Source organism: Molossus molossus, unplaced genomic scaffold (genome assembly GCF_014108415.1).
Source record: "Molossus molossus isolate mMolMol1 unplaced genomic scaffold, mMolMol1.p scaffold_m16_p_13, whole genome shotgun sequence".
Taxonomy (NCBI): domain Eukaryota; kingdom Metazoa; phylum Chordata; class Mammalia; order Chiroptera; family Molossidae; genus Molossus; species Molossus molossus.
The window spans coordinates 90860306-90886351 of record NW_023425348.1 but is presented as its reverse complement, the minus strand read 5'-3'; the positions used below and the strand labels follow the sequence as shown (position 1 = coordinate 90886351).

General features: G+C 40.5%; 1 protein-coding gene across 2 annotated transcripts; it reads left to right on the top strand.

Moving 5' to 3' along the window:
• Positions 1-6043: 6043 nt before the first annotated feature.
• On the top strand, positions 6044-25429 carry MAJIN (membrane anchored junction protein). 2 transcript variants are annotated; one of them, XM_036259857.1, is made up of 10 exons: positions 6044-6144; positions 12515-12560; positions 15861-15936; positions 16348-16473; positions 17369-17400; positions 17703-17794; positions 19669-19732; positions 23768-23840; positions 24645-24762; positions 25384-25429. In XM_036259857.1, exons 1-10 carry the CDS (start codon positions 6044-6046, stop codon positions 25427-25429), a joined length of 774 nt encoding a protein of 257 aa, XP_036115750.1. The 2 variants fall into 2 exon arrangements, with proteins under 2 accessions (XP_036115750.1, XP_036115751.1); XM_036259858.1 differs by lacking the exons at positions 15861-15936; positions 16348-16473; positions 17369-17400.
• Positions 25430-26046: the final 617 nt, after the last annotated feature.

Sequence of the window (26046 nt, the reverse complement as noted above, 5' to 3'; positions counted from 1 at the left end):
TTTCGCCCTGGCCAGTTTGGTCTAGCGGATGGAGCGTCGGTCCACAGACCTGAGAGTCCTGGGTTCAGTTCCCACTAAGGGCACATACCTCGGTTGTAGTTTGTCCCCAGCCCCAGTTGGGGTCATGTGGGTGGCAGCCACTCGATGTGTCTCTCTCACGTTGATGTTTCTCTCTCTCTTCCCCCCTCTCTCCCTCCCACTGTACCTGAAGATAAATGCAAAAATGTCCTCGGGTGAGGATAAAAAAAGTTAGTAAAATATTTCAATTTTCCTATATGAATTTTCTCTATTTTTTAAAAATATGTTTTTATTGATTTTTTTTTTTAGAGAGAGAGAGATAGAAACATCAATGTGAGAAAGAAACATCAGTCGTCTGCCTCCTGCATGCCCTCTACTGGGGCTCGAGCCCACAACCTCGTCATGTGCCCCTACCAGGAATCGAATTGAGACCTCTCAGTCCATGGGACAATGCTCAGTCCACTGAGCCACACCAGCTGGGTGAAATTTTCTCTCTTTATACAAAAGTAATTTGGTTTTCTTATTAACTTAATTTCTTCAGAATCTGCCATTATTTCATGCCAAGAACAAAGCTGTATATTTTAGAAGCCTTCTTTTCACACTTTCCTATATCTGTTTTCTACCATTAAGACCCTTGAGATATGTACATCAAGGACTCATGATTTATAGCTCAAAATTATAAAAGATGTTCCTTTCTCTCTAGCTAAGAATATTCTTTCCACCATTTGCCCTTCTGAAACTGCAGATGATTTTTTCTTAAGTCTTCTTCCTTATATGTACTGCTTCAGGGCAATTCACTCAGTGGTGTCACCAAAAAATAAAATGTCCCTCTTTGCCTGTAGTTTTATATCTAAATGTTTTGGGGGTTTCTGGGATTGTAGGATTTTTAGAGTGCTGCAGTGAATTTGGTGTAATGTGAATGCTAATAAGTTGATCTTCATGTATCAAGCTGCAACTGCTACTGGCAGGGTGGTGAGATGAGATACTATTCTATTGCTTTTCCATAATAAGAAACACAGTCCTGGACCTGTTGATGAAAGATAGTTTTTCTTTTAGCTTCTATGATGGTTAAGATGGAAGTGGAAGAGGCACTTAGGTGCAAAGAGTATCTTAGGGGTTGACTTAGACACCTTTCTGGGTCTATGCAGTTGTCCACTAAGGCCTTTAGATTTCATTTCAGGGCATCTTCCTACCTCTCTGTTAGGAGTTTAGTTACTCCCTCCCAACAAAACAAAACAAAATCTATTCCTAAACAAATGCCAATGGCATTTTAAAGATTGTGCCTTACCAGAAAGAGTAGGAAGAAACCTAATGAGAAAGAGTGACATCAATAATCATGAAAGTATCCTGAGTAGTGTTAGATCAGTCTCTTCCTGTCCCATATTTTAGCACTTTTTTTTTTTAAGGGCTACTCTTTATTGAGTAACCTATGTATAGAGCATTACAGTAAACAATTATATATGCATTATTTCATTAACCATTCTAATCACCCTGTAAGATGAGGAAACTGAAAATAGAGCTTGGAAAAAAAAAAGGAAAATAGAGCTCGAAGACAAACAAATGTGAATGTAACCCTTTACACCACAAGATATAATTCTAAGAACCTTTAATTAGAAAATCTTACGTTTTGGTTTTATGCTTCTACTCAGATAAGTTTGCCTTTTGAGTCATCCAGAGTTATGAGAGTGACCTTTTGAATTCTGTTATGGTTTAATACAATGACTAACTGAATGATGTGTTGTAATTGGAAATGTATGGGCTAAAGGAATCAACAGTCTCTAGGGTGCTAATCCTGGTTCTATACTGAGTTGTGACCTTGTGGAAATTAACTTTTTTCTTCGGTGAAGCTCTTCCCTCTTGTCCCCTCTAAAACAAAGGGCAACCATAGCTCTCTAGTTGGAAATACAGACTTTCAAAGAGTCTGAATCTATTTCAGCCAAAGCAGGCAGACCTCCGAGGCTAGCCACGGATTTTTTTTTTAATCCTCACCTTAGGATATTTTTACATTTATCATCAGATAGAGTGGGAGGGAGGGAGGGAGGGAGAGAGAGAGAGAGAGAGAGAGAGAGAAACAATGAGGTGAGAGACACATCAACTGGTTGCCTTCCGCATGACCTGACCAGGGCCAGGGACAAACCGCAACCAAGGTGTGTGCCCTTGACTGGAATCAAACCCTCGATTCTTTGGTCCACGAGCTGACACTCTAACCTCTGAGCCAAACTGGCCAGGGCCAGACTTTTTTTTTTCTTTTAATCTTTATCTGAGGACATGCTTTTGATTTTGAGAGAGAGACACACACACATTTATGTGAGAGAGAAACATCGATCAGTTGCCTCCTGTATACACCCTGACCTGGGATCAAACCCACAAACTCTTGGTGTGAGGGATGACGCTCCAACCAACAGAACCACCTGGCCAGAGCTAGCCATGGACTTTTATTTTTTAATCCTCACCCGAGGATATTTTTCCATTTTTTGTACAGATAGAATGGGAGGGAGAGAGAGGGAGAAACATCGACGTGAAGGGACACATCGAGTGGCTGCCACCCGCACAACCAACCAGGGCCAGGGACAAACTGCAACCGAAGTACGTGCCCTTAGCGGGAACCGAACCCGGGTCTCTCCGGACCACAGGCCGACGCTCTAACCGCTGAGCCAAACTGGCCAGTAGCCATGGACTTTTTAAAAAGTTGTTTTCTTTATTGATTTCAGAGAGAGAGGAAGGGAGAGGGAGAGAGAGACAGAAACATCGATGAGAGAGAACATCGATTGGCCGCTTCCTGCATGCCCTACATTGGGGATTGGGCCCGCAACCTGGGCATGTGCCCTGACCAGGAATTGAACCGGCAATCTCTTGGTGCATGGGTTGATGCTCAGCCACTGAGCTACACCAGCCGGGCTAGCCATGGACTTTTTGAAGGTGTAAGGAGAAGTTATCAAATAACACCGGAAAAATTTAGTGACAGTACTTAATTATCATCTTCTTCTACCTCAGTAGACAATGTCATTATCTTCATATAGCATTCAATCCAGCTTCAGGTTCTGTGCACTGACACAGATTTTCCTTTATGTGAAACAAATTACTAAAACCGTGAAAAATATTTCTCTTTCTAATATCAGTGCCAATGTGTCATTTAAGTCTAATTATTGGGGATTTTCAAGGAAATATTTTTGATTGGGATTTGTCAGATCTTGCACTGAGATTAAAGCTAATCAGTTTTTGTTTTTTGAATTTGCTTTTCTAGTGAAGCATTAATAGAGAAACTTAAAATCTATCCAAACAGCTAATGTTTATATAATACTCTTGAATTTATGAAGTGCTGTTTTATAACATTATCTCTTATTCAGTGCCCACAATTCCAGAAGTAGGTGGGATCCTGATCTGTAGAAGTAGAAACTGAGAAATTAAGAGGCTAAGCGAGTTGTTGAGGGTTTAATAACTAATAAGAGACAGGGCTAAGACTCAAGCCTTGGTCTTCCAATTCCAAATCTTGTATCTTTTCCATGATCCCATATTGCCTATAACTTTTCTTCTTTTGTTTTAATGCCATCAGGTTTTGTGATCACCTAAAAATGGGTCGAGAGTCTGTCCCTTCATCTGCAGGATCCTATCAACTTAATAATAGTTACAGGGACATAGTGTTGCCATGACTGCTATATTCACGTTGAAAAATAACCTTGTGAAATCTTTATTTATTTATTTTTTGATCCTCACTGGAGGATATTTTTCTATTTATCTTCAGATAGAATGGGAGGGAGAGAGGGAGAGAGAGAGAAACATCAACGTGAGAGGGACACATCGACAGGTTGCCTCCCACACGACCCTGACCAGGGCCAGGCACGAACCCATGACTCATTGGTCCTTGGGCCGACGCTCTAGCCACTGAGCAAAACTGGCCAGGGCACCTTGTGAAATCTTTGAACCACTACTACTATGTGGTTGTTTTGGATTATTCTGTCTAATCTTTATTTTCAAATGAAGTAATTAGTGTATGATGTTTATTTCTGAAGTGGGCAGCCAACAATTGACAGGAATAGGCTCCAGCTAGAAGAGAGCTGTTTTTACTTCTTTCAGTAGTGCAGCACATGAATTGTCCTCTCTGGATTGTCATTTCCAGTAAATGTCCTTCATGCTCTCATGCCCCCAGCCCTCAGTCTATGAGGAGAGAGGACTGCATTTCAGAAAAACCCTCTGAATAATTGAGATCTAAATTTTTGTGGCAGCAACCTAAGTCTCACTAGGTAAACCCCCTGCCTACTTAGAAAAATCATCTAGAACCCAAAACACCATCAAATCTAGCCTGGGTTCCTGCTATGCGTTAGGTATGGAGAATCAGCAAGGTTTTTCTCAGGATATGAACAGTATTTCCCCTCTGGTAACTTTGCAGTTGGCACCAACTATTTCTTTTCACTTTTGACTGCAATTCTAGTCTAAATAGTCTACTGGGCTCTGGCTCCAACCTCCGGTCATTCTAATCCCAAGCAGCCAAGATCAGACACTGGGATATCTCTTTACTGGCAGCCCTAGGCTTGAACTTGGGAAATTGTGGGAAATTCCATTATTTGGGCACATAGATCTTCTGACTCCACCATACAGGAGTTTTTTCTGCTCAGTAATGTGGAGTAAAGAATAATGAAAATAGTCCTTTATGTGTGTATAATATTTTAGTACTTATAAAATGATTTTATATTCATTATTTTTCCCCTTCATAATAAGCCCAGGAAGCAGAATGGAAAAGTAGTTAAGAGCATCAAGTCTGGATTTATACTGTTTTAGTTTGAATTCCATTTCCAGCATTCAAAGCTATGGAGGTTACTTCATCTCTCAGTGTCTCAGTTTCCAAATTTTATTTAACTCATAGGCTTATTGTGAGGATTGAGATAAGAGGACATTAAAAAATTGTTAGTTATTATTGTATAAATAAGAAAATCAAAGCTGAGAGAAACTAAGTAAGGACATTGGAGCTGATATTTAAACCTAAATTGTTCTTACTTTGTGCCTGTTCTGTCTACCTCATCTCGGCTTCCTTTGAAAACATTATCTTGCATTATATAAAAGTAGCTATAATCTTCAAGAATTATGGACCTCTTACTCTCATTATTTATTATTTAATCTTCTATATGAGGAGACAGAAAGTACAAGGTTTATTATCTCTACAAAGAAAAAAGAGGCACAGAAAAATCCTAGTGACTTAGAAAATCACAGTGTGCTTGATTCTTAGCTCTGAGCACATACCAGTTGCCCTCTTGGAGGAGAAGAGACATGTCATCCTTCTTTTTCCATCTTTCCCCTTTCCTGAGTTTCCCACAATAAGAACTTTAAGTGGGCAAAGAGTCTAGACTAGGAAAAGTAAAACTAATAAGTACTAGGAGGATAGTAAGCACTAGTGGCACAGTGCAGTCTCACAAGTGGTGAAGAGGAAGAGTGATTGAGAAGTAGGGAAGGTGAGGCATTCCTCAGCACCACTGGGAACAGTGTACATCCTTATTTGCTGCATTGGCTCTGGCAGGGAAGTGTGCTCCTCCCTTAACTGCATGTAAAATTAATAGCAGAGAGGTCTTCCCAGTTGTGCTTCTTACTGGTATATCCTTTAGATTATTTCATTATTTGGCTTGAGCCCTGTTCACATTGGCCTAGATTACAGGGAAAGTGAAGACAGAGGTGGAGAATAGATTCAAGAGATAATTGGGGATACATATTTAATCCTAACAAAAATCCTGTCTGAGTCATCAGATGTTAGTATTAGTCTCATGGAAGAGAAGTGATTTGCACAAAGTTTTAAGGAAAATGACAAAACATGCTCAGTATTTTTTACTTCAAGTATAGAGGTTGTCCCAAAATACCATGTATTCTTCCCAATGCAGGTAGGACAGTCAGTGGTTCAGGTGATGAATATCAGAACTGACTGAGCCTGGGACATAGAAAATGCTACAGTTTGGGCAGGCTCTCTTTCCTAAGGAACCTTCTTTAGCTTTTTAATAATTGTTTAATATTTCTATTTTATTTAGGCTATCGTTTGGGAGCAATGAGTTTAAAACCCTTCACCTACCCATTTCCAGAGACGAGATTTCTTCATTCAGGATCCAGTGTATATAAATTCAAAATCAGATATGGCAACAGTATCAGGTAAATTTAAAGCTAGGAGGGGTAGCCTTTGCAAACAGGTTAGTGCATTTTTTCATAGGTCATTCCTTCTCTGCTTTTATCCAGTCCAGGAGACTGGCTGAAATAACACCTTGTAGGACTTTCTTTTCCAGGTATTTTGTATTCTATATGTTATTATTTATATAAGTTTCTAAATTAGTAATGATATGCATTTGGGGCAGTGGTTCTCAAAATTTTTTATCTCAAACCCTTTGCACTCTTAAAATTATTGAGTATCGCAAAGTTTTTGATTATGTGGGTTATACCTGTCATTATTTATCATATAACAATTAAAGCAGAAAAATTAAAATAACATACTAATTTTTAAAAATATTCAATTTTTAAAAATTAATTTGAGAGAGAGAGAGGAAGGGGGGAGAGTGAAAGAGAAAGAGAAACATCAATTTGTTATTCCACTTATTTATGCATTCATTGGTTGCTTCTTATATGTGCCCTGACTGGGGATCGAACCTGCAACCTTGGCATATTGAGACAACACTCTAACCAACTACCTGGCCAGGGCTTTATATCCTTAAATGTTAACAAATAAAATTTTATTTAAAATAACTATATATTTTTAAAAGTTAATGAGAAGGTTGGCATTGTTTACGTTCCTGGGATTTACTCCAGAATGCAAGGATGGTTCAACATACAAAAATCAGTCACTATAATATACCATATTAGGCACGCTCTCCCTCTCAGGAGCATGCCCATACCTTTCTTCCCTCTCAGGCATGTATCTCCTAAACTCTAATAAGGCTCCCCATGAGACTTGCAACTAGGGGAGCAATAGGCAGTGGCTGCTTGTCCTGGGCAGCCCTGAACCTTTCTCTGACCTTTCAGTGAGCCAGAGCAGACCAGCCTAGGCTCATTGCTTCTCTATAACAGTTCTAGAGAGCCAAAACAGCCCTGCCTAGGCTTTCTCCTGTTGTTTCTTCTATCCTCTGACTTTCCAATGAGCCAAAGCAGCCTCATCTAGGCTCTTTCCTGTGCTGCTTCTACCCTAATCACTTCCATGTTTCACTGTTCTCAACTTTAATAAACATATGCTCAAAATAAATAATTATTATATGTATATATACCACATTAATAAAATGAAGGGGAAAAAAACCCCATGATCATCTCAATTGATGCAGAAAAAGCATTTGACCAAATCCAGCACTTTTTTTTGTGATAAAAACACTCAATAAACAAAGGATAGAGGGGAATTTCCTGAACGTGATAAAGGCCATATATGAAAAACTCATACCTAACATCATACTCAAATGGAGAAAAACTTAAAACTTTCTTCCTAAGATCAGATATAAGACAAGGATGCCCACATTCACCACTTCTCTTCAGTATAGTACTGCAGTTCTAGTCAGAGCAATTAGTCAAGAAAAAAATAGCCCTGGCCAGTTTGGCTCAGCAGTTGAGTGTTGGCCTGTGGACCAGAGAGTCCTGTGTTCGGTTCCCGCTAGGGGCACATACCAAAAAAAAAAAGGTGTTAATTCGAGCCCTGGCTGGTTTGGCTCAGCGGTTGGAGCGTCGGCTTACGGACCAGAGAGTCCCGGGTTTGGTTGGTTCCTGCTAGGGGCATGTACCACCCCCTCAAATAAATAAATAAATAAAATACATACGAATTGGAAAGGAAGAAGTGAAACTATCTCTATTTGCAGATAATATGATCTTATCTATAGAAAACCCTAAAAAAATACACACACAAAAAAAACCTGTTACAGCTGATCAATGAATTCAGCAAAGTTGCAGGATACAAAATCATGCAAAAATCAGTTGTGTTTGTATATACTAGCAACAAACAATCTGAAAAGAAAATTAAGAAAATGATTCCATTTACAATAGCATTGAAAAAGAAAAAATATACTTAGCAATAAATTTAACCAAGGAGGTATAAGACTTGCACACTGAAAACTATAGAAAAATTTTGAAAGAAATGAAAGAAGACCCAAATAAATAGACATCTTGTGTTCATGGATTGGAAGACTTAATATAGTTAAGATGACAACAATACTCAAAGCAATCTACAGATTCAGTGCAATTCTTATCAAAATCTCAATGGCATTTTTTTTTCAGAAACGGAAAACCCATTCTAAAATTCATAAGGAATTTCAAGGGACCCCAAATGTCGAAAACAATCTGAAAAAGAACAAAGTTGGAGGACTTCCACTTCTCAGTTTAAAAACTTAATACAGAGCTACAAGTAATAATAATAAAAAAAAGTAGTACTGGCATAGGGACAGATATATATATATATATATATATATATATATATATATATATATATATACCAAAAGAATTTAATTGAGAGCCAAGAAATAAATTTTTATATCAGTGGTCAATTTATTTTCTAATAGAAGGCTAGGACCATTTAATGAGGAAAGAATAGTCTCTTTTAACAAATGGTCTGAGAAGACTTGATATCCACATGCAAAAAAATGAAGTTATACCTTTATTTTACCCAATATACAAAAGTTAACTAACAGTGGATCAAAGACCTAAATTTAAGAACTAAAGCTATAAAACTCTTAGAAGAAAACATAGGAGCAAATCTTCGTGACTTTGGATTTGACAGTGGTTTATTAAATACAACACCAAAGGTATAAGCAACAACAAAAATCAGATAAATTAGTCATTAAACATTTTTAAATTTTGCACCAAAGAACACTATCAACAGAGTGAAAAGGCAACCCACAGATGGGAGAAAATATTTGCAACTCATATTACCAGGCCCTGATTGGTGTGGCTCAGTTGGTTGGAGCATCATTCCATGCACTAGAAGGTCATGGGTTTGATTCCCAGTCAAGGCACATACCTAGGTCAGGTTTGAGCCCTGATTGGGGCACGTACAGGAGGCAACTGATGGATGTATCTCTCTCATGTCAATGTGTGTGTCTCCCCCCCCCTTCTCCTTTCCTCCCTCTTTAAAATCCAGAAAAAAAGCATATATACAGATTATATAAAGAATTACAACTCAATAACAAAAATATACACAACTCAATTTAAAAAAGAACAGAGGACTTGAATAGATATTTCTCCAGAGAAGATAAAGTGGCCAGTAAGCACATGAAAAGATTTCTAATATCATTAGTCTCAAGGGAAATGCAAATCAAAACCACTTCACAATGAGGTATCACTTCATATTTCCTAGGATGGCTATGAGTTTTTAAAAATGTGTTTTTATTGATTTTAGAGTGAGAGGGAGAGAAACATTGATCGGTTGCCTCCTTTATGCACTCCAACCAAGGATCAAACCCAAAACCTGGGTATGTACCCTGACTGGGAATCAAACTGGTGACCTTTCAGTACATGGGATGGCGCTCAACCAACAGAGCTACACTGGCCAGGGCTATAACTTTTTTTTGGAAAATAATAGTTGTTGACAAGGATGTGGAGAAATTGAAATCCTCTTATATTGCTAATGGAAGTAAAATGGTGTAACCACTATGGAAAACCGATGGTTCCTCAAAAAGTTAAACATAGAATTACCATGTGACCCAGCAATTTTACTTCTAGGTATATGCCCAAAAGAACTGAAAATGGACTCAAACAGATGCTTGTACAACAATGTTCATAACAGCATTACTCACAATAGCCAGAAGGTAGAAACAGCCCAAGTGTCCATCAGTAGGTAAATGGATAAGTAAAATGTGGCTATATGTGTGTTATATATACAATGGAATTTATTCAGCCATAAAAACAAATTGCAAAAGGAATGAAGTTCAGATACATGTACAACATGGATGGACTTTGAAACATTCTAAGGAATAAACCAGTAACAAAAGGACAAATATTGTATGATTCTACTTATGTGAAATGTTAGAATAGGAAGAGTCAGAGAGACAAAAGTAAATTAGAGATCATCAAGGGCTGGATGGAGGGGAGAATTGGGAGTTACTGCTTAATGAGTATAATATTTCTATTGGGGGAGATAAGCTTTGGAAATAGTGGTCATGGTTGCACCCCATGGGTTGTAAATGTAATTAATATTACTGAATCATATACTCAAAAATGGTTAAAGTGGCAAATTTTACATTATATTTTACCACAGTTTTGAAACATTAATTCTTAAATTGATTTTAGAAAGAGAGAGAGAGAGAAAACATTGATTTATTGTTCCACGTACTGATGCATTCATTGGTTTCTTCTTATATGTGCCCTAACTGGGGATCAAACCTGAAACCTTGGCATATTGGGACAATGCTCTAACCAACTGAGCTACCTGGTCAAGGCTTTTTTTTTTTTGCTGTGGTAGTTTTTTAAAGGTTAGCTGCAATGTGGAATCTGAAATTATATCAATGGATTTTTTGAACTCTGCTACATTAAAATTCATTGGTCATTCTTGTTCTTTGAATGAATCTTTCACCTAGAATGATTTTGTAACATAATGTGTTTCATTGGTCATTTGGAAAACATTGGTTCACTGACTTTAGCAGATCATATATATGTCAGCACATTTCATTATACAAGCATACCTGTGAGATATTGCAGGTTTGGTTCCAGACCCGGCAATAGAGCAAGCCATAGTCTTTTTGCTGGTGGAGAGTTTTGCCTTGAACTTTTAAAAAAGACAACGTCTGGCCAGCCAGTGTGGCTCAGTGGATTGAGCATTGTCCCATGGACTGAGAGGTCCCAGTTTGATTCCCGATCAGGGCACATGGCCAGGTGTTGGGCTTGATCCCCAGTGTGGGGCGTGCAGGAGGCAGCCGATCAATGTATCTCTTTCACATCGATGTTTCTATCTCTCTCCCTTCCTCTCTCTCTCTAAAAAATCAATAAAAACATATTTTAAGCCCTGGCCAGTTTGGCTCAGTGGTTAGAGCATTGGCCCATGGACCAGAGTCAGTTCCCACTAAGGTCACATACATTGGTTGCAGTTTGTCCTTGGCCCCAGTTGGGGTTGTGTGTGTGGCAACCAGACGATCTCTCTCTCTCTCTCTCTCTCTTCCCCCCTTCTCCCTCCTGCTCTATCTGAAGCTAAATGCAAAAATGTCCTCAGGTGAGGAGTCAAAAAAAAACCCAAACATTTAAAAAATAATAATAAAAAGGCAACATCTGTGAAGCACAATAATGCAAAGCACAATGAAACAAGGTATGCCTGTACAATATCAAAAACGCATATTTGCTAATGTCCTACCAATCTCATCAGAAAAATGTTTTAAGTATTTGGAACCTGCCAACCTCACAGTGGTGGACAGAACTTTCCTAAAGTGCAAATTTCTGCTTGAAACCCCCAAATTTATCATTGACGACGAGTACTATTAGTTGTCATTTGACAACAAATACTTGAATTGATAAGCTAACTGTTCATTTTTGAGAAAATGTCACATTATCAAGTCTGAATAACAACCATAGTTTGTGTGTCAACTTAGCGTTCAAGTAAAATACTGTTCCATGAAAAGAGCAGCTAGTTCAGTTTGCAACTCAATTGCACAAGTGCTTTTCCTCCAGACAGTTCTGATATTTCTGTAAGCAGAAGTGCTTTAGGCATGCTTCCCACTTTATATATAGTGATACAAGTATTAATATTTTTTTAAAAACATGTATTTGCCCTGGCCGGTTTGGCTCAGTGGTTCGAGCATCAGCCCGCAGACCGAAGAGTCACGGGTTCGATTCCAGTCAGGGCACGTACCTTGGTTTCAGTTCAGTCCCCAGCTCTGGTCGGAATCGTGTGGGAGGCAACCAATGGATGTGTCTCTCTCACATCAATGTTTGTCTCTCTCTCTTCCTTCCTCCCTCCCACTCTATCTGAAGATAAGTGGAAAAATATCCTCAGTTGAGGATTTAAAAAAAAAAGACATGTATTCAAGGGTTGAGACTTTATAAAATTATTACATTTGTACTGCTTCCTCAAGGATATTAAATGAAACTGGATTTTTTCCCGTGTGGCAATAATGATTACCACAACTGCTAGTATGGTTTAGTGCAAGCGACTTAGTTTATGCTAAGACACCAGCAGTTTTGCTCACCGTTTGTTTTTGCACTAATGATTACAAATGTTAACACAGTGAAAAAGGCAAATAACATGTTAGTATTATTATGAAAATAATGTTTGCCCTTGGAGACCCCTTGAAAGTGTCTTGAGGAGGACCCCTAGGGGTCATCAGGCTACATTTGAGTACAAATGATCTAACAAATTAGTAACTTTCACAGTGGGAATGTCAAGTCTTGGCAAGTTAGTGGAGGAGATATTTTATTATATGCCTTGTACCAATTCTCAGACCACACCACTAGGTGATCACTTCCTCCCATGAGCACTGGGTCAGCACACAATTGTTCTTTAGTCATGTTTCTTTAGCTCTACTGTCTATAGAGCTTTCCTTCTTGGCTTATCTCTTGTTTATTTACCTTCTAGAGGGGAAGACATAGAAAATAAGGAAGTCATCGTCCAGGAGCTGGAGGTAGGGAAAGAAGCTGACAACTTCTGGGAAGGTTATTCTTTAAGCTGAGGATGTGTCCATATCCAGATTGTAATTCTTTCTTACCAACTGAGTCACAACCTCCACTTAATTACTTGGCTTCTCCCTGCCACATTTCCTCTGCAAAGCAATTTTACTGTTTTTCCAGGGAAATTAAAACCGGTGTCCTTTCTCAGTTTTTCTAGTTGAAATGTCAGCACCTTTGAGGCTGAGTGATTTTGTTTCTACCAGAGTTCCCAGCCACGGGCAGCTCTCTTTTGTGGCAACTGGCATAGAGAAAGCTTCCAGAGAACTGGAAGGACTGCCGCCTTCCAAGGCCCTGGAAAACCTCACTATCCCAACCACTGCCTGGTATTTGACGTTCAGGAAACTCAACTGTAAATACAGAGACAAGGCTGCTGTGTCTTCATTTTAATTGAAAACATTTGCCATTGCTTTATTCCCACTTCCATTTTCATTCCTTTTCTACCCAGCTCCTCTAACTTTAGATTTTCCCACAGGAAGAAGACTGAGCAGGTGGACATTTTGGTAAACTGGTAAAAGCACTAGGCAGGGGGTTAGAGTTCTGGAGACTGGCCCTGGATTCCAGTCCTGGCTGAGCCACTAATTAGCTGTGTGACCCTCAGCAAACCATTTACATTTCTGGGTCTTGATTGCCTTATTGATAAACTGAGTATTTTAAAGTAGTTTATTCTCTTCTAACTTCACAACTCAGTGATTTATGACTATTGTGGTTTGTGAAGACATATGCTGCCACATTTCAAAGAATTCTAACATAATTAAATACATAAACATAAAACTCTATGAAACTAGACATTTGAGTCATAGCCCTAAAGATACTTGTGACTCTTTGGCTAAGTGTTGAACAATACATTAGGATCTTATAGGACCTCAGAGACATCATTATAAATAACAATATAGGACCATGACAGTTTTTTGCTTGTTTTAATTGTGAGTAGAGCAGAATTTATTTCATTTTGCTCCAGTTAATTAGGACAGAGAAGAGCTCAAGGCAGCATAGTAAATAGAGAGAGCATAGACTTTAGAGCCTTTTAAACTTTTATTTGAATTCAGTTCTGCCTTCACAGTATGACTTTGGGCAAGTAACCTACCTTCTCTGAGTTTTTATCCTTACCTGACAATGAAGTTGATAAATAATGCCTGTTTTTAAGATTGTGGTAAGGATTAGAAATAGATGTGTGCAATGCCTGCCACCTAGTAGCTCAATAAATGGTAGCTAGAGAGCATTTATATAGATTTATAATCATATTAAAGTTTTCAAAGTGCTTTTCATATGTTCTCTTTCTCTTGCTCTCATTAGTTTTGAGGTAGATGTTATCATTCATTTAGAAAACATTTATTGATAGGCTGTATAGCCTAATTATTAAGAGTGTAAGCTCTGGAACCCCACTGCCTGGGTTCATATCTTGGCTCCACATTACTAGCTATGTAACCTTGAATAAGTATTTTCTCTCTCTTTGTCTCAGTTTCCTCATCTGTAAAATGGGGATAATAGAAGTGTCTCTCTCATACTGTTTTTATGAGTGTTAAATTAATTATTATGTATCAAAACAATACTACATACCAGAGTGATTACTCAATAAATATTAGGTATTAAAATTATAAGCTAGCTCGGCTGATATAGCTCAGTGGTTGAGCGTTGACCCATGAACCAAGAGGTCACTGGTTTGATTCCCAGTCAGGGCACATGCCCAGGTTGTGGGCCTGATCCCCAGTGAGGGGTATGTAGGAGGCAGCCAATCGATGTCCTTGCTCACCAATCTCTCTCTCTCTCTCTCCCCCTCTCCCTTTCTCTCTAAAATCAATAAAGAAAAATTATTATTGTTATTATTATTTTGTATATGCCCCTAGCGGGAACCAAACCTGGGACTCTCTGGTCTGCAGGCCGACCCTCCAACCGCTAAGCCAAACTGGCCAGGGCTAAATAAAAATTACTTTAAAAAATTATAAGCTGGCCCTGGCCGGTTTGGCTCAGCGGTTAGGGCGTCGGCCTGTGGTCCAGAGAGACCTGGGTTCGGTTCCCACTAAGGGCATATATCTTGGTTGCAGTTTGTCCCTGGCCCTGGTTGGTTGTGCAGGTGGCAGCCACTCAATGTGTCCCTTTCTTTTTTTTTTTTTTTTTTTATCCTCACCCGAGGACATTTTCCCATTCTTTGCTCAGGTAGAGTGGGAGGGAGAGAGAGGAACAGAGAGAGAGAGAAAGAGAAACATCGACGTGAAAGGAACACATCGAGTGGCTGCCACCCTCACGACCGACCAGGGCCGGGAACGAACTGCAACCGAGGTACATGCCCTTAGTGGGAACCGATCCTGGGTCTCTCAGGACTGCAGGCCGACGCTCTAACCGCTGAGCCAAACTTTCCAGGGCTCAATGTGTCCCTTTCATGTCGATGTTTCTCTCTCTCTCTCTGTTCCTCTCTCTCCCCCACTCTATCTGAACAAAAAATGGAAAAATGTTCTCGGGTGAGGATAAAAAAAAATTATAAGCTAGATACTATGCTTAGTACAGAGAATACAGAGATAAACAAGACACAATTTCTGCCTTCTGTGAGCCCCAATATGAGTAAAATGAGGCTTAGAGAGATGAAATGACAAAGCTGGGACTGAAATTCTGATCTTTTTCCCTATAGAAATCTAGTAGTCTTTATATGATACCAAATTGTTTAATTAGTAATAAGCATAGGTTAATTAGAGATGAATCAATTAAAATGTTTTAAAGAGTAGAAGAAAAGGTTTGACTTAAGCAAAGTCAATATAACTGTCTATCAGTAAATACCAGCTTGATTCATTCATTCAATATATGTATACTGGAGGCTTGTTTTGCATTGTCCACTATGGAGACACCAGAGAACGGATACCAAAATAAATCAGGTATATAGTCTACCTCAAGGAGATTTCTCAGTAAGGAAAATAAAACATGTATACATGGAATATAGTAAAGGCCCAAGGCTAATTACTGTGGAGTTTGAGGCTAACCATTAATTACAACTTGGAGAATCAGGAAATTTTTTGGAGATGGCTTTGAACTGTAGCTTAAAGGTAAGTAGGATTTGGACTTAAGCAGGTGTGTGGAAAGGGCATTTCAGCAGAGGGAACAGATTATGTCAGAGTATAGAAATGGAGATTCAGAAAGTATATTCAGGGAACAGCAGATAGTTCAGCTTTAATAGAATATGGGGTATGTGAAGAGTAGGGACAAGTATAAATGGAAAGATAGGCTGAGACTAGACAGGATTCAAGTCATTTCAAATTTTTTTTCAGGATTCTATTCGTGTAGTCTTGGGAAATTTGGACAACCTGCAGCCTTTTGCTACAGAACACTTCATTGTATTTCCCTGTATCCTTTCATTTCTGGATGGGAATGAGCTACATCTCAGATTATAGATTCAAATGGAAGCAACAAACCCATAGGCAATTTGGAGGGTAGGTCAGGGAAAGGAGAAAGAGTCTTATTTCTAAAATAGTATTCAAGGATTCATTTTTTTTAAATTTTGTTTTCCTTTATTGATTTTAGAGAGAAGAAAGGAAAGAGAGAGAGATAGAAACATTGATGAGAGAGAACATTGATTGGCTGCCTCCTGCATGCACCCCACTGGGAATCAGGCCCACGACCCGAGCATGTGTCCTGACAGGGAATTGAACTAGTAACCTCTTAGCACACGAGTCGATGCTCAACCACTGAGCCACACCAGCAGGACTTAAGGATTCATATTGACTTTTTTCCTCACTCCTTAGCATTATTTCCCAGATAAAAGCAAATGGGAGAGAGTGTCCCACTTGAAATTCAAACGTGGGGAAATCGTCTTGGTCCCCTATCCATTTGTTTTGACTCTGTATGTGGAGATGAAGTGGTTTCATGACAGCCTGTCACCTGGTAAGTAGAATGGTGGAAGTGTGGGTGTTGGAGAAGAAAAAGGGGGAAGATTGAACTTCCATGGATTAGCAGTGTAAGGTGAATATGGCAAAATGGTCAGCCGGACTGGGCCCCAAAACCACACAGTGTAGAGGTCAAGAGCATGTGCTCCAAGCCAGACTGCCTGGTTCAAATCCTGGTGGCTCTGTCACTTAATTTGTGTGACCTTAGATAAATTAATAAAAAAAAAAAAAACGTTTTTACTAGAGGATATGTTTATTAAATTCATTTTTAGATAAATTTCTGTGACTCCTTTGTGAAATGAAGAATAATAATAGTACTTATCTCATTAAGTTATTAAAACCATTAAATATATAAATAGTGGGAGATGGAAAGTAAGTACAAATCACTAATCACTCAATGAAAGAGACCTATTATATGAATACTTCCTTCCATTTTAGAGTATTCAGTGACTTTCACTTTAGTGGTATCGCCCAATTTTTAACCTCTAAGGGCCATCACTATTTTTACTAATAGAGGGACAAGTAGACACCTGCTAGTTTGATTTGGAAAAGAGTGTAGAGGCCTTGCCTTAAAATATCTCCCCAATTAATTTGTCACTGATATCAGAAGTTCCATCTTTTGTTTCATAGTAGGGACACCCCTTTTAAGTGGTATATTGTTAGAATATAGTGTGACTCAAACTCTGAATTTTCAGCTTGTAGATAATAGTTCTAAAATAGGGGAGGAAGAGCTTTTTGAAGACTGTATTTCTAGGATAAGTGGTACCAGGCAGAAGGGGAAAGGGCACACACAGCGATTTTGAGTAGGACCAGTTCTGAGAAGTAAATGGTAGCCAGGAATCCAGGTGGAACATTGTCTCAATCCATGATGACATTTTAATTTCCTGTTGTAGGGAAACCAAAAAATGACAGTCCTCTTGGATTGGTAAGTTTTCCTTTTGTATATAAAGTGAAAATTGCCTTTATTGCTTCATGTTGTCCAAAAAATCCTGCTCTAGTCTCTTCTTGTTACTTTTTTCCTTTGTTGCTCGTCAGGTCCAATCAGAATTGGATACACGAGACCATCTTTTCCCCCTTGGCTAAATTTCTAAGACTGTCTCTGACAGAATGTCTACCCTTACTTGCAAAGCTGGCAAAGTTCCCTTTGGCAACTTAAAGATGTGCCCTCATGAACTGTGGGCAGCTCTGGAAAAGGAGAAGTCACAGGTGTCTGGTTCCTCTCTGAAGGTCCTAGCTGAAAGGAAAGCAGCTGGAGCCATGAGGAAGAAACGAAAACGCATGGAAGTATCCAGCTCCCCCAGCAGGCCAAGGCTGGACAGGTCAGTGGTGTTATGAGAAACTCAAAATCCTGCATCCTAGTTAGGCCTTGCCAGCTGTTGCTGCTGGTTGATCTTGTCTTTGAGCAAGTCACTTTCTCTCTCAGAGCTTCATTGGTATCTGCCTATTCCAGTGGGTGGACTAAGGGAAGGAAGCAAGTTGATATTTGCAGTGTAATTTGAACACAGTCCCTTCCTCAGCAAAGTAGGATTCTTCTGTTTATTAAGACAAAGGTTGAGAAGAAATGCAATCAGATCTATACAGTTGCATCCAACACATATTCATTGGGAATTTACTATGGCCGTACTACCAGAAAATGCAGCCAGAAGGCACAAGATTTCCCAGGATATTATATAAGAACATAGAACAAATAAAATGTAATTCTGTTTTCACCTAGTGAGCAGTAAAATCTACCTTGAGATAGTCCAGTCTAAAACATAAATGTCTGCAAGAGGATATGTATCAATTATTGGGTGAGGTGCTGCGATATTAGGTGGAATATTGAGCACATCCCTAATATGTTGAAGTTGCTATTGAGAAGGCTACTTATTTTCTTCTTTTTTAAAAATATGTTTTTATTGATTTTTTTTTAGAGACATATAGAAACATCATTGTGAGAGAGATACTGGATTGGCTGCCTCCTTCACGCTACCCGCTGGGGATTGAGCCTGCGATCTGAGCATGTGCCCTGACCAGGAATCAAACCAGAACATCTCAGTCCATGAGATGATGCTCAATCCACTGAGCCACAGTGACCGGGCTTATTTTCTTCTGATTCTCTGTCAAGGACAGAATGAGTCAGTAAAACAATTCAGTCATTCTTATTAGCACCCAGAGAGGGCTGCTGGAATAATCCAAAGTGTGGTTTGCTTCCTAGCCCAAAGTGCTTTCTGCCGAGGTTCACAGAATGCAGCTGCTTTCTTCCTGGGATTGTGTGGACCCCAAGATATACAGTAGACCATGAGGAAGCTGACTCCTACACCCTCTCAATGCACATAGTGGAGAAGAGTTAGGAAACTCTTTTCCCAGCCAGGATCCTCTCATCCTTTAGAGAGGGAACTTAGAAGTATGGAACTTCGCTGATGAAGCTTCACGTCTTCCCTTTCTCTGTGTGTGTGTGTGTGTGAATCCTCACCTGAGGATATTTTTCCATTGATTTGTTAGAGTAGAAGGAAGGGAGGGTGAGAGAGAGAGAAACATTGATGTGAGAGAGACACATTGATTGGTTACCTCCTGAACAACCCTGATTGGGCCAGGAATCAAACCTGCAACCCAGGTATTTTTAAATCCTCACCCAAGGACATTTTTCCATTTTTTGTTCAGATGGAGAGAGAGGAAGAGAGAGAAACATCGACATGAAAGGGACACATTAAGTGGTCGCCACCCACACGACCCAACCAGGGCCGGGGACAAACTGTAACCAAGGTATATGCCCTTAGCGGGAACCGAACCCGGGTCCCTCCGGACTGCAGGCCGACACTCTAACCGCTAAGCCAAACCGGCCAGGGCCAGGTATGTACTCTTGACCAAGAATCAAACCCAAGACCCTTTAGTCTGTGGACCAATGCTCTAACCACTGAGCAAAACCGGCCAGGGATTTCTCAGGGTTTTGATGCATGGTCAAGTATTTTAAAATCTGATTCTTGGTATCAATCCACTTTCCTTTTCTCAACCACTAGATCCCTAAAAGTCTTAAATTGGGATTCTACTGTGAATTAAAGCACCCAAAGAAAATTTGGCCACACAATTTATTCTGCAGGCCAGGAGAGGTATAAAAATAGCCAACCTGCTGAAATATTCATTTGAGCCACGTTTGCTTGAATGTGGTGATGCTGCTGCCAATAACATTTCCTGGGCTTTTTTCCCCCTACCTCAGGGCCAGGATGAGGACTTCCAGCCAAGGTCCCAGCAAAAAGAAGCTCCTTTTGGAAACCAGGAGGGTAAGCACCACAATGGAGGCTTCGAGGCTCTTGACTGTTCCTGCTCTGTTATAAGCAAGTCAGGATTCCTGTTACCAGCACATCTTGGTACTTAGTGCAGACTGAATTGACTGAACTCATTCTCAGGTTTCACCATCTGCGAAACAACATTCAACCATTCTATTCTTGCCACAACCTGTCCCAAAAGTAGCTGCTTGATACTGTACACATTGATGAATTATTTTGTTAAGATTTTTTTTCTCTTCTCAGCTTAAAAAGCTGCTTATTGTACTTGCAGTTGAAATAAGAAAAAAGGTGTGCTGAATTGAGGTAGGATCCAATATAGAATTTTCTCCTTAGAAACCTTTTTGCCTTCATCTACGTTGGGATTTGGGTCTAGGAACATCTAGTTTTTACAGACAAGGTAGGCATATAGAAGCACAGTACACTGGTAAGAGAAAACTTAATGTTCTGTGTTAGGTGCAGGGGTGTACCCAAACATGTAAAATATGGTTTATTTCTAGGAGCTTATCATTTAGTTGGAGGAAGAGTGAACTCTTTGGGACTCACACTTCTACCCGTGATGGGCTGGCCCCCATAGTATTTGATTTCATTTGTGAGGTCTGTTCCCCATTTAGATATTCATATTTCTGCTACTCCTCCATTTCAGAGCTTCTTTTCCGTAGTAGTTTCTAAAATAGTTCTCTCTTTCTTTTTCTTCTCTCTTGAAATAGTGTTATTTATGCCTTTTTCTTACTCTCTCTCTCCAAAGTAACTCTTAACTTTTTTTTTTTTTTATCCTCACCCGAGGACATTTTTCCATTTTTTGTTCAGATAGAGCGGGAGGGAGAGAGAGGAAGAGAGAGAGAGAAACATCGATGTGAAGGGACACATCAAGTGGCTGCCACCCTCACGACCAGCCAGGGCCGGGGACAAACTGCAACCGAGGTATGTGCCCTTAGCGGGAACCGAACCCGGGTCTCTGTACCGCAGGCCGACGCTCCAACCGCTGAGCCAAACCGGCCAGGGCCAAAGTAACTCTAACTTTAAGTATCCAAACACTCTTACCTCACCTCCCTCACCTTCCCAGGACCCATAATATGATCAGTTAGTGAGCAAACATTTATATATGCATTCATTCAACAAACTTTTAACTAAATCTACTGTGTGCCAGGTAATAGGGATATCACAATCTCTCCTATAAACGCCAACACTGTAAAGCTAGGCAGACAATTACTGATAGATGTGCCATGTGCAGGAATAAAGGAAGCACAGGGTACAAAGGGACCACAGAGGAGAACCTCACCCAGACTAGGTGGATGTGAGGAGGGTTCCTGTAGTAGCTCAGAGCAGCTCAAAGAATTAAGGCGAAGAGGAGAAAGTACAGTGTTTTCAGTGACTGCAAGCCGGTGCCCTTGGGGCTTGGAGTAAGCACAGTGCTCGGAAATGTGACTTGAGAGGTCAGCACTGGCTGGATCATGAAAGGCCTTATGGCTAACTTCAATATTACAGGAATTCCCTAAAACACCTTTAAGTAGAGAAGTGAAATGATTTTCATTCCTAAATTATTATTCTGTCCCCTGTTTGCAAGGTACTGTGTTAGGTGCAGGGGTGTACCCAAACATGTAAAATATGGTTTATTTCTAGGAGCTTATCATTTAGTTGGAGGAAGAGTGAACTCTTTGGGACTCACACTTCTTCCCTTGTGGGCTATAGGGCCTTCTTATGCCATGGCCAACTGGCCCATGGAGTGATTTTAGGCAGATGGTTGCCCTCTTCGATCCTCTCATCCTTTAGAGAGGGAAGAACTAAAAAAGTACAACAGAAATACATGAAGCTCTGGAGAACAAAGATGCTTTATACAACCAAGATAATTACTGTTAAAGGAACATTTCCTTCACTCTTACCCTTTGTACGTTCCTATTCTTAGTTTGACAAATCATCTCCCTCAAAAACAGTACCCACAGTTTCTTATTCAACATAATTACCTTTTCAATCTGATACTGAGTTTAGAAAAAACTGAGAAGAGAAAAAAAAAACGGGAACGTGTTTATTGATTTTGACTCAAAGCCCAAAGGCGGTCTCCGTTGTAGACCCTTTTCCCAGAGAGAGGATTTCTCCTAAATTAAAGTGATCACAGTGACTCTCAGTGTAAGTCACTTGAACTGGAAACAATTGAATTTGCTCCTATGGTCCAATGCTTAATATTTTTTCTCCCCTTTGGGGGAAGTTAGGGTGTAGGATCACAGTGTGGATTATGCATGTCTGAACATATTGAGAGCTTATGTGAGGAAAGCTTAGAAGAATATAGCACATATCTGAATAAGGCCTCTGTTCCATAGAAGGTGTTTTGGGAAGAATGGTAAGGAAGGGCAAACCCATTTATTCCCTTTGTTACCCCAGGTCCCAGACCTAGAGATCCAGAGGTTGGAGGGATAAAATATAGGAGAGAACAGAAGAATGATCCAGAGGTGAAACACGTTGCCATGTACGTGTAGCCTTTTTTCCCCACCTCTGCTTGAATTGCACTTCTAAGCAAATCTGGCCCTGAACATACCGAAGACAGTCTTGTGTTTGGTTTTCAGGGTATTGCGTCCCACTGGATGTCCCAGATGATACCCTCAGTCTTATTTCAGACTATAATGTTTTTTCCCTTTGACATTTGCCTAAAAGGACCCACGTTTCTCAAGATTTCTGGAGAACAGAAAAGCTAAATTATCCTGTGAGGGGACTCTCCCCTGGTTCAGAAGTAGGCTCTATCTCTGCCCTAGCGCCTTTGCCCTTCTGGTTCCTGCTAGCAAGTTACTAGATGCTTTCATTAGGGTCCATGCATCAGGATTTAAGCCCCAAACCATAATTTCATTACATTTGTAAGAATCATCTCCTCAAGCTAGAAATTAGAGCTAGGCCCTCTGAATTCCCTATCTACCCTGTCTAGAAGAGGTCAAAGATGGTCCTCCTTCCAAGAGTTCCCTTTCACTTTTATAGGAATATGACTTAAGTGGCTGTCTATGTGGTCTAGAATTTGATGGTTTGTGGAAAGGCTCATATCAGAAATATCAGCTTATGCTTAGGATGGGGGCATATCCTAACTTCCCTAGGGGCTTGCCATGCTTCTGCCTCCCAGACCTACCTTGATAGTTTACAACCCCGTGCTGTAGAATTCTTTACCAGCACAATGGCTCAAGGAACTCCCCAGCACTGCTTGGTAGTCGGGCCCTCAGGTTCTGCCCAGGTGAGGGGAGTGGTCAGTTGGTAGAGATTCCCAAAGAAAATATATGAACCATGTTTCTGACTGTCCAGGTGTCTACTGGAAATGTGGACTTGGAACCAGGTTGTGGGATGTCAGAGGAAACTCGAAAGGAATAGCACAAGGAGAAATCATGAGATCGCATCATAGTGTGCTGATTCCTTATGCTGTGGTCGTTTCCCCTACCCTAGTTCTAGCCATGCTAATCATATTTACTCATTAATGGCATTGTGTCTTTGTACATCATGTCCCTGTCTGGAATGGCCTGCTCTCTCTGACCATCTCCTCACCTCCATTAACCCCCATTATGACAAAAATGCCACTCATTCATCAAGGCTCCATTCAAATAGCACTTCCCCTGTGAAGTCTTCCTTGAGTAACCACCACCTACTCTATTCACGTCCTCCCCATCAACCACAGCATTCTATATAGAATCTCATCACACTGTCTTATAATACTTAGTCTACATGTCAGTTTTACCACATAGATTATACATTTCTCCACAGTAAAGTTAAGGTTCTGAGTTCTGAAACCTCAATATTCTGTCCTTATTAATAGTTGGCACTCAGTAATATGGAATGATAAATTAAACCCAGCTTGGTCTCTTCTCGGCTTTACAAAGACAGTAGTTAGGAAGCTGAAATGGGAAAAGGACAGTCACATTGAAGGAAATACAGAACCAGCCTAGGCAGTCAAAAGCCAGGCCCCAGCGCTGATGTGAAATCATTCACCAGCAAATAACATTTGGACCCCCAAACTGTATAGGAATAAAGTTCAAACTTTTTTCTTGGTCCTCTTTTTATCAGAACAGGGAAAGAAAAACTCAGCAGGAATGTCAGGAGACTCCAGCATTTGGTGTCAGTGATGTCCAGGAACAGGGTAGGTTCTGGGAAATGCGTTTACTCTCCTTCAATAATCGTCCTGTCTCCTTTAGTTTTCTGATGAGTGGAGCAGCACAGAGCTCTGAGTCTGGGCACGCTTGGTGGGTGATATGCTCCCATGGAGATGCCTGATGGCCCCCTCCAGTCTGGGGGCCTGCCCTTGAGTAATAGAAGCCAGCTTCCAAGAGAAGTGAAGGGAGGCAATGCTTGTCCTTCCCATGCTTTTGATAGCGAAACTGATACTTCAAAACATTTCCACATAGGGTGATAAGTTTTACAGAAATGTAGGAAGGGCTTTGTTTCACTTTTTTGCCTTTTTGAAAAACAATCTCTGAGAAGCTGTCTTTTCTCTTCCCTTCCGGGCATTAGTATTAATAGTAAAGGTGTAGCGGATGCTCAGCAAGGCAGGAAATACATGTCGAAGTGTTGCCCTTCTAACTTGCTGAGCTTTTACCCAGCATGGGGACTCATTATGGACTGCAGTTATCATGGGTGCAGGATAGAAACAAGTGAGTTCTTCAACAAGTTGTCATTCCATGTGAAGACACCAGCCGTGGTGGGTGGCTGGGACTTGAATAGTGTGAAAATATCAGAGGCCTGACTTTGAAAATACTCCAAGGTAACGATAGCATCTTACTGAGCTGAGATGAAATTAGAAAAGTCAATACAAACAATTCTCCTGGCTTCAAAAAGTCCTGGTGTGAGGCTGCCTTTGGCTCATGCTGAGAGTGTTCTGCCTTCTGCTCACATGCAAGTAGCCTACGGACTAACACCTTTCCCTGCCTGAGTGTCTTCCTTGCAGATTCTAGATGGGAGGGCAGTGTAGCAGGGGAGATTATCCCACCAATGCAGCCAAGCAATCCTCCTCCACCTAAAGGACCCACAGACCTTGGAACTAGTGGCTTCTTTGGGTTTTTAAGGTAAGACAGACTTCTCTCCTGCCATCAGACTGAGACCCAAGGTGAAATAGCACCAGAATCTTCCTCATGGGGTTTCTCAGGGAAATTAGAACAGAAAGCAGATTTCCTGCATAATCTCTATTTTATCCAGGATAGATCTTGAAAATGAGATTGAGCACAAGTCCCCTAACTGTGAATTTAATAAAAACTGTATCTTGTTCATTTTTACACACCCCACCCTACCCAATGTGCCCAGCATTGGGCCTGGTTCCATAACTGCTGCTTGGACAAAGACTATTCTCATTGAACTTGGCTCATTTAGATGATTTGGTTACCAGGGTGCTTCCATTCTCCCCTCTGAATCTAGACTGTGGCTTCAGAGTCTTTTTTGTAGAGGACAGTTAGCAAATCCCTTTATCTATCTAGAGCTCAGCCACCCCATTGTAATTCTCCCCCCCCCCCCCCCCCCCTGCCTGAGTATAATCTAATTTGGGTACCTTTTCAAATGCTGTTCCAGACTTTGAATTTCCATTTGGTGGTTCCCCAGAGCAAAAACACCCTAGCTAATGGAGCCCTAATGTTACCTGGGAGAAGAGAAGGGGACCTCTAGAGTCTCAAACTGTTCTGCTTTCTTTCTTGCAGCTCTCTCTTCCCGTTTCGGTATTTCTTCAGAAAGAGCAGCCAGTGAGCCTTCCAAATGCAGCAGTAGGAAGTTTCCTCCCGCAGTGACTCCTCCCACTCTGTCTTCAGCTGATGACATGCCAGTCATTGGGGATGAGGACCCCAAACTCCCTGAGTCCTCCTTTTGGTTTATCCTGTCCTTGACCCCTTTCCAATGTTATTTTTATTATTGTTATTTTCAATTTAAAAAGAAATGTATAGAACTTACTAAAATGCTCTAGTCTGAGAATTGTACTGCTCTGAGGTTCAGTTTAGGTTTTTCATCTCCAGCACTTAGGATTTTAATGACAATAAATTATTTATGAACAGTTATTGACTGAGTTCAGTGAAGTAGAATGTGAGAGAGAGCAAACTCTTCCCTCAAGATGCAGGGAAGCAATGCCTGAACCCTCCCCTGGGTCTACCTGGTTCTTGTTGACAGAATGCTTTCAGTGGCTGGGGTCTCCACCTCCCCTCAAACTTTATAGGCCCCCGTGGGGAATTAGAGAACGGGGTCTTGCCCAACTCACTGTTTTGAGACCTGCTGACCCTCAAAAGCCATCTTTCCCCAGTTGCCCCAAAGAGTTGCCTCTCAGTGGACAAATGCTTCCCACCCACCCATCCCTCTGGCTTTTGACAGTAATG

Coding starts and splice junctions, on each gene's coding strand:
- MAJIN (XM_036259857.1), top strand. CDS start 6,044: ATGAGTTTAAAACCCTTCACCTACCCATTTCCAGAGACGAGATTTCTT. Junction 17,795..19,668: donor AGCAGGCCAAGGCTGGACAG/GTCAGTGGTGTT, acceptor CCCCTACCTCAG/GGCCAGGATGAGGACTTCCA. Junction 24,763..25,383: donor GGCTTCTTTGGGTTTTTAAG/GTAAGACAGACT, acceptor TCTTTCTTGCAG/CTCTCTCTTCCCGTTTCGGT.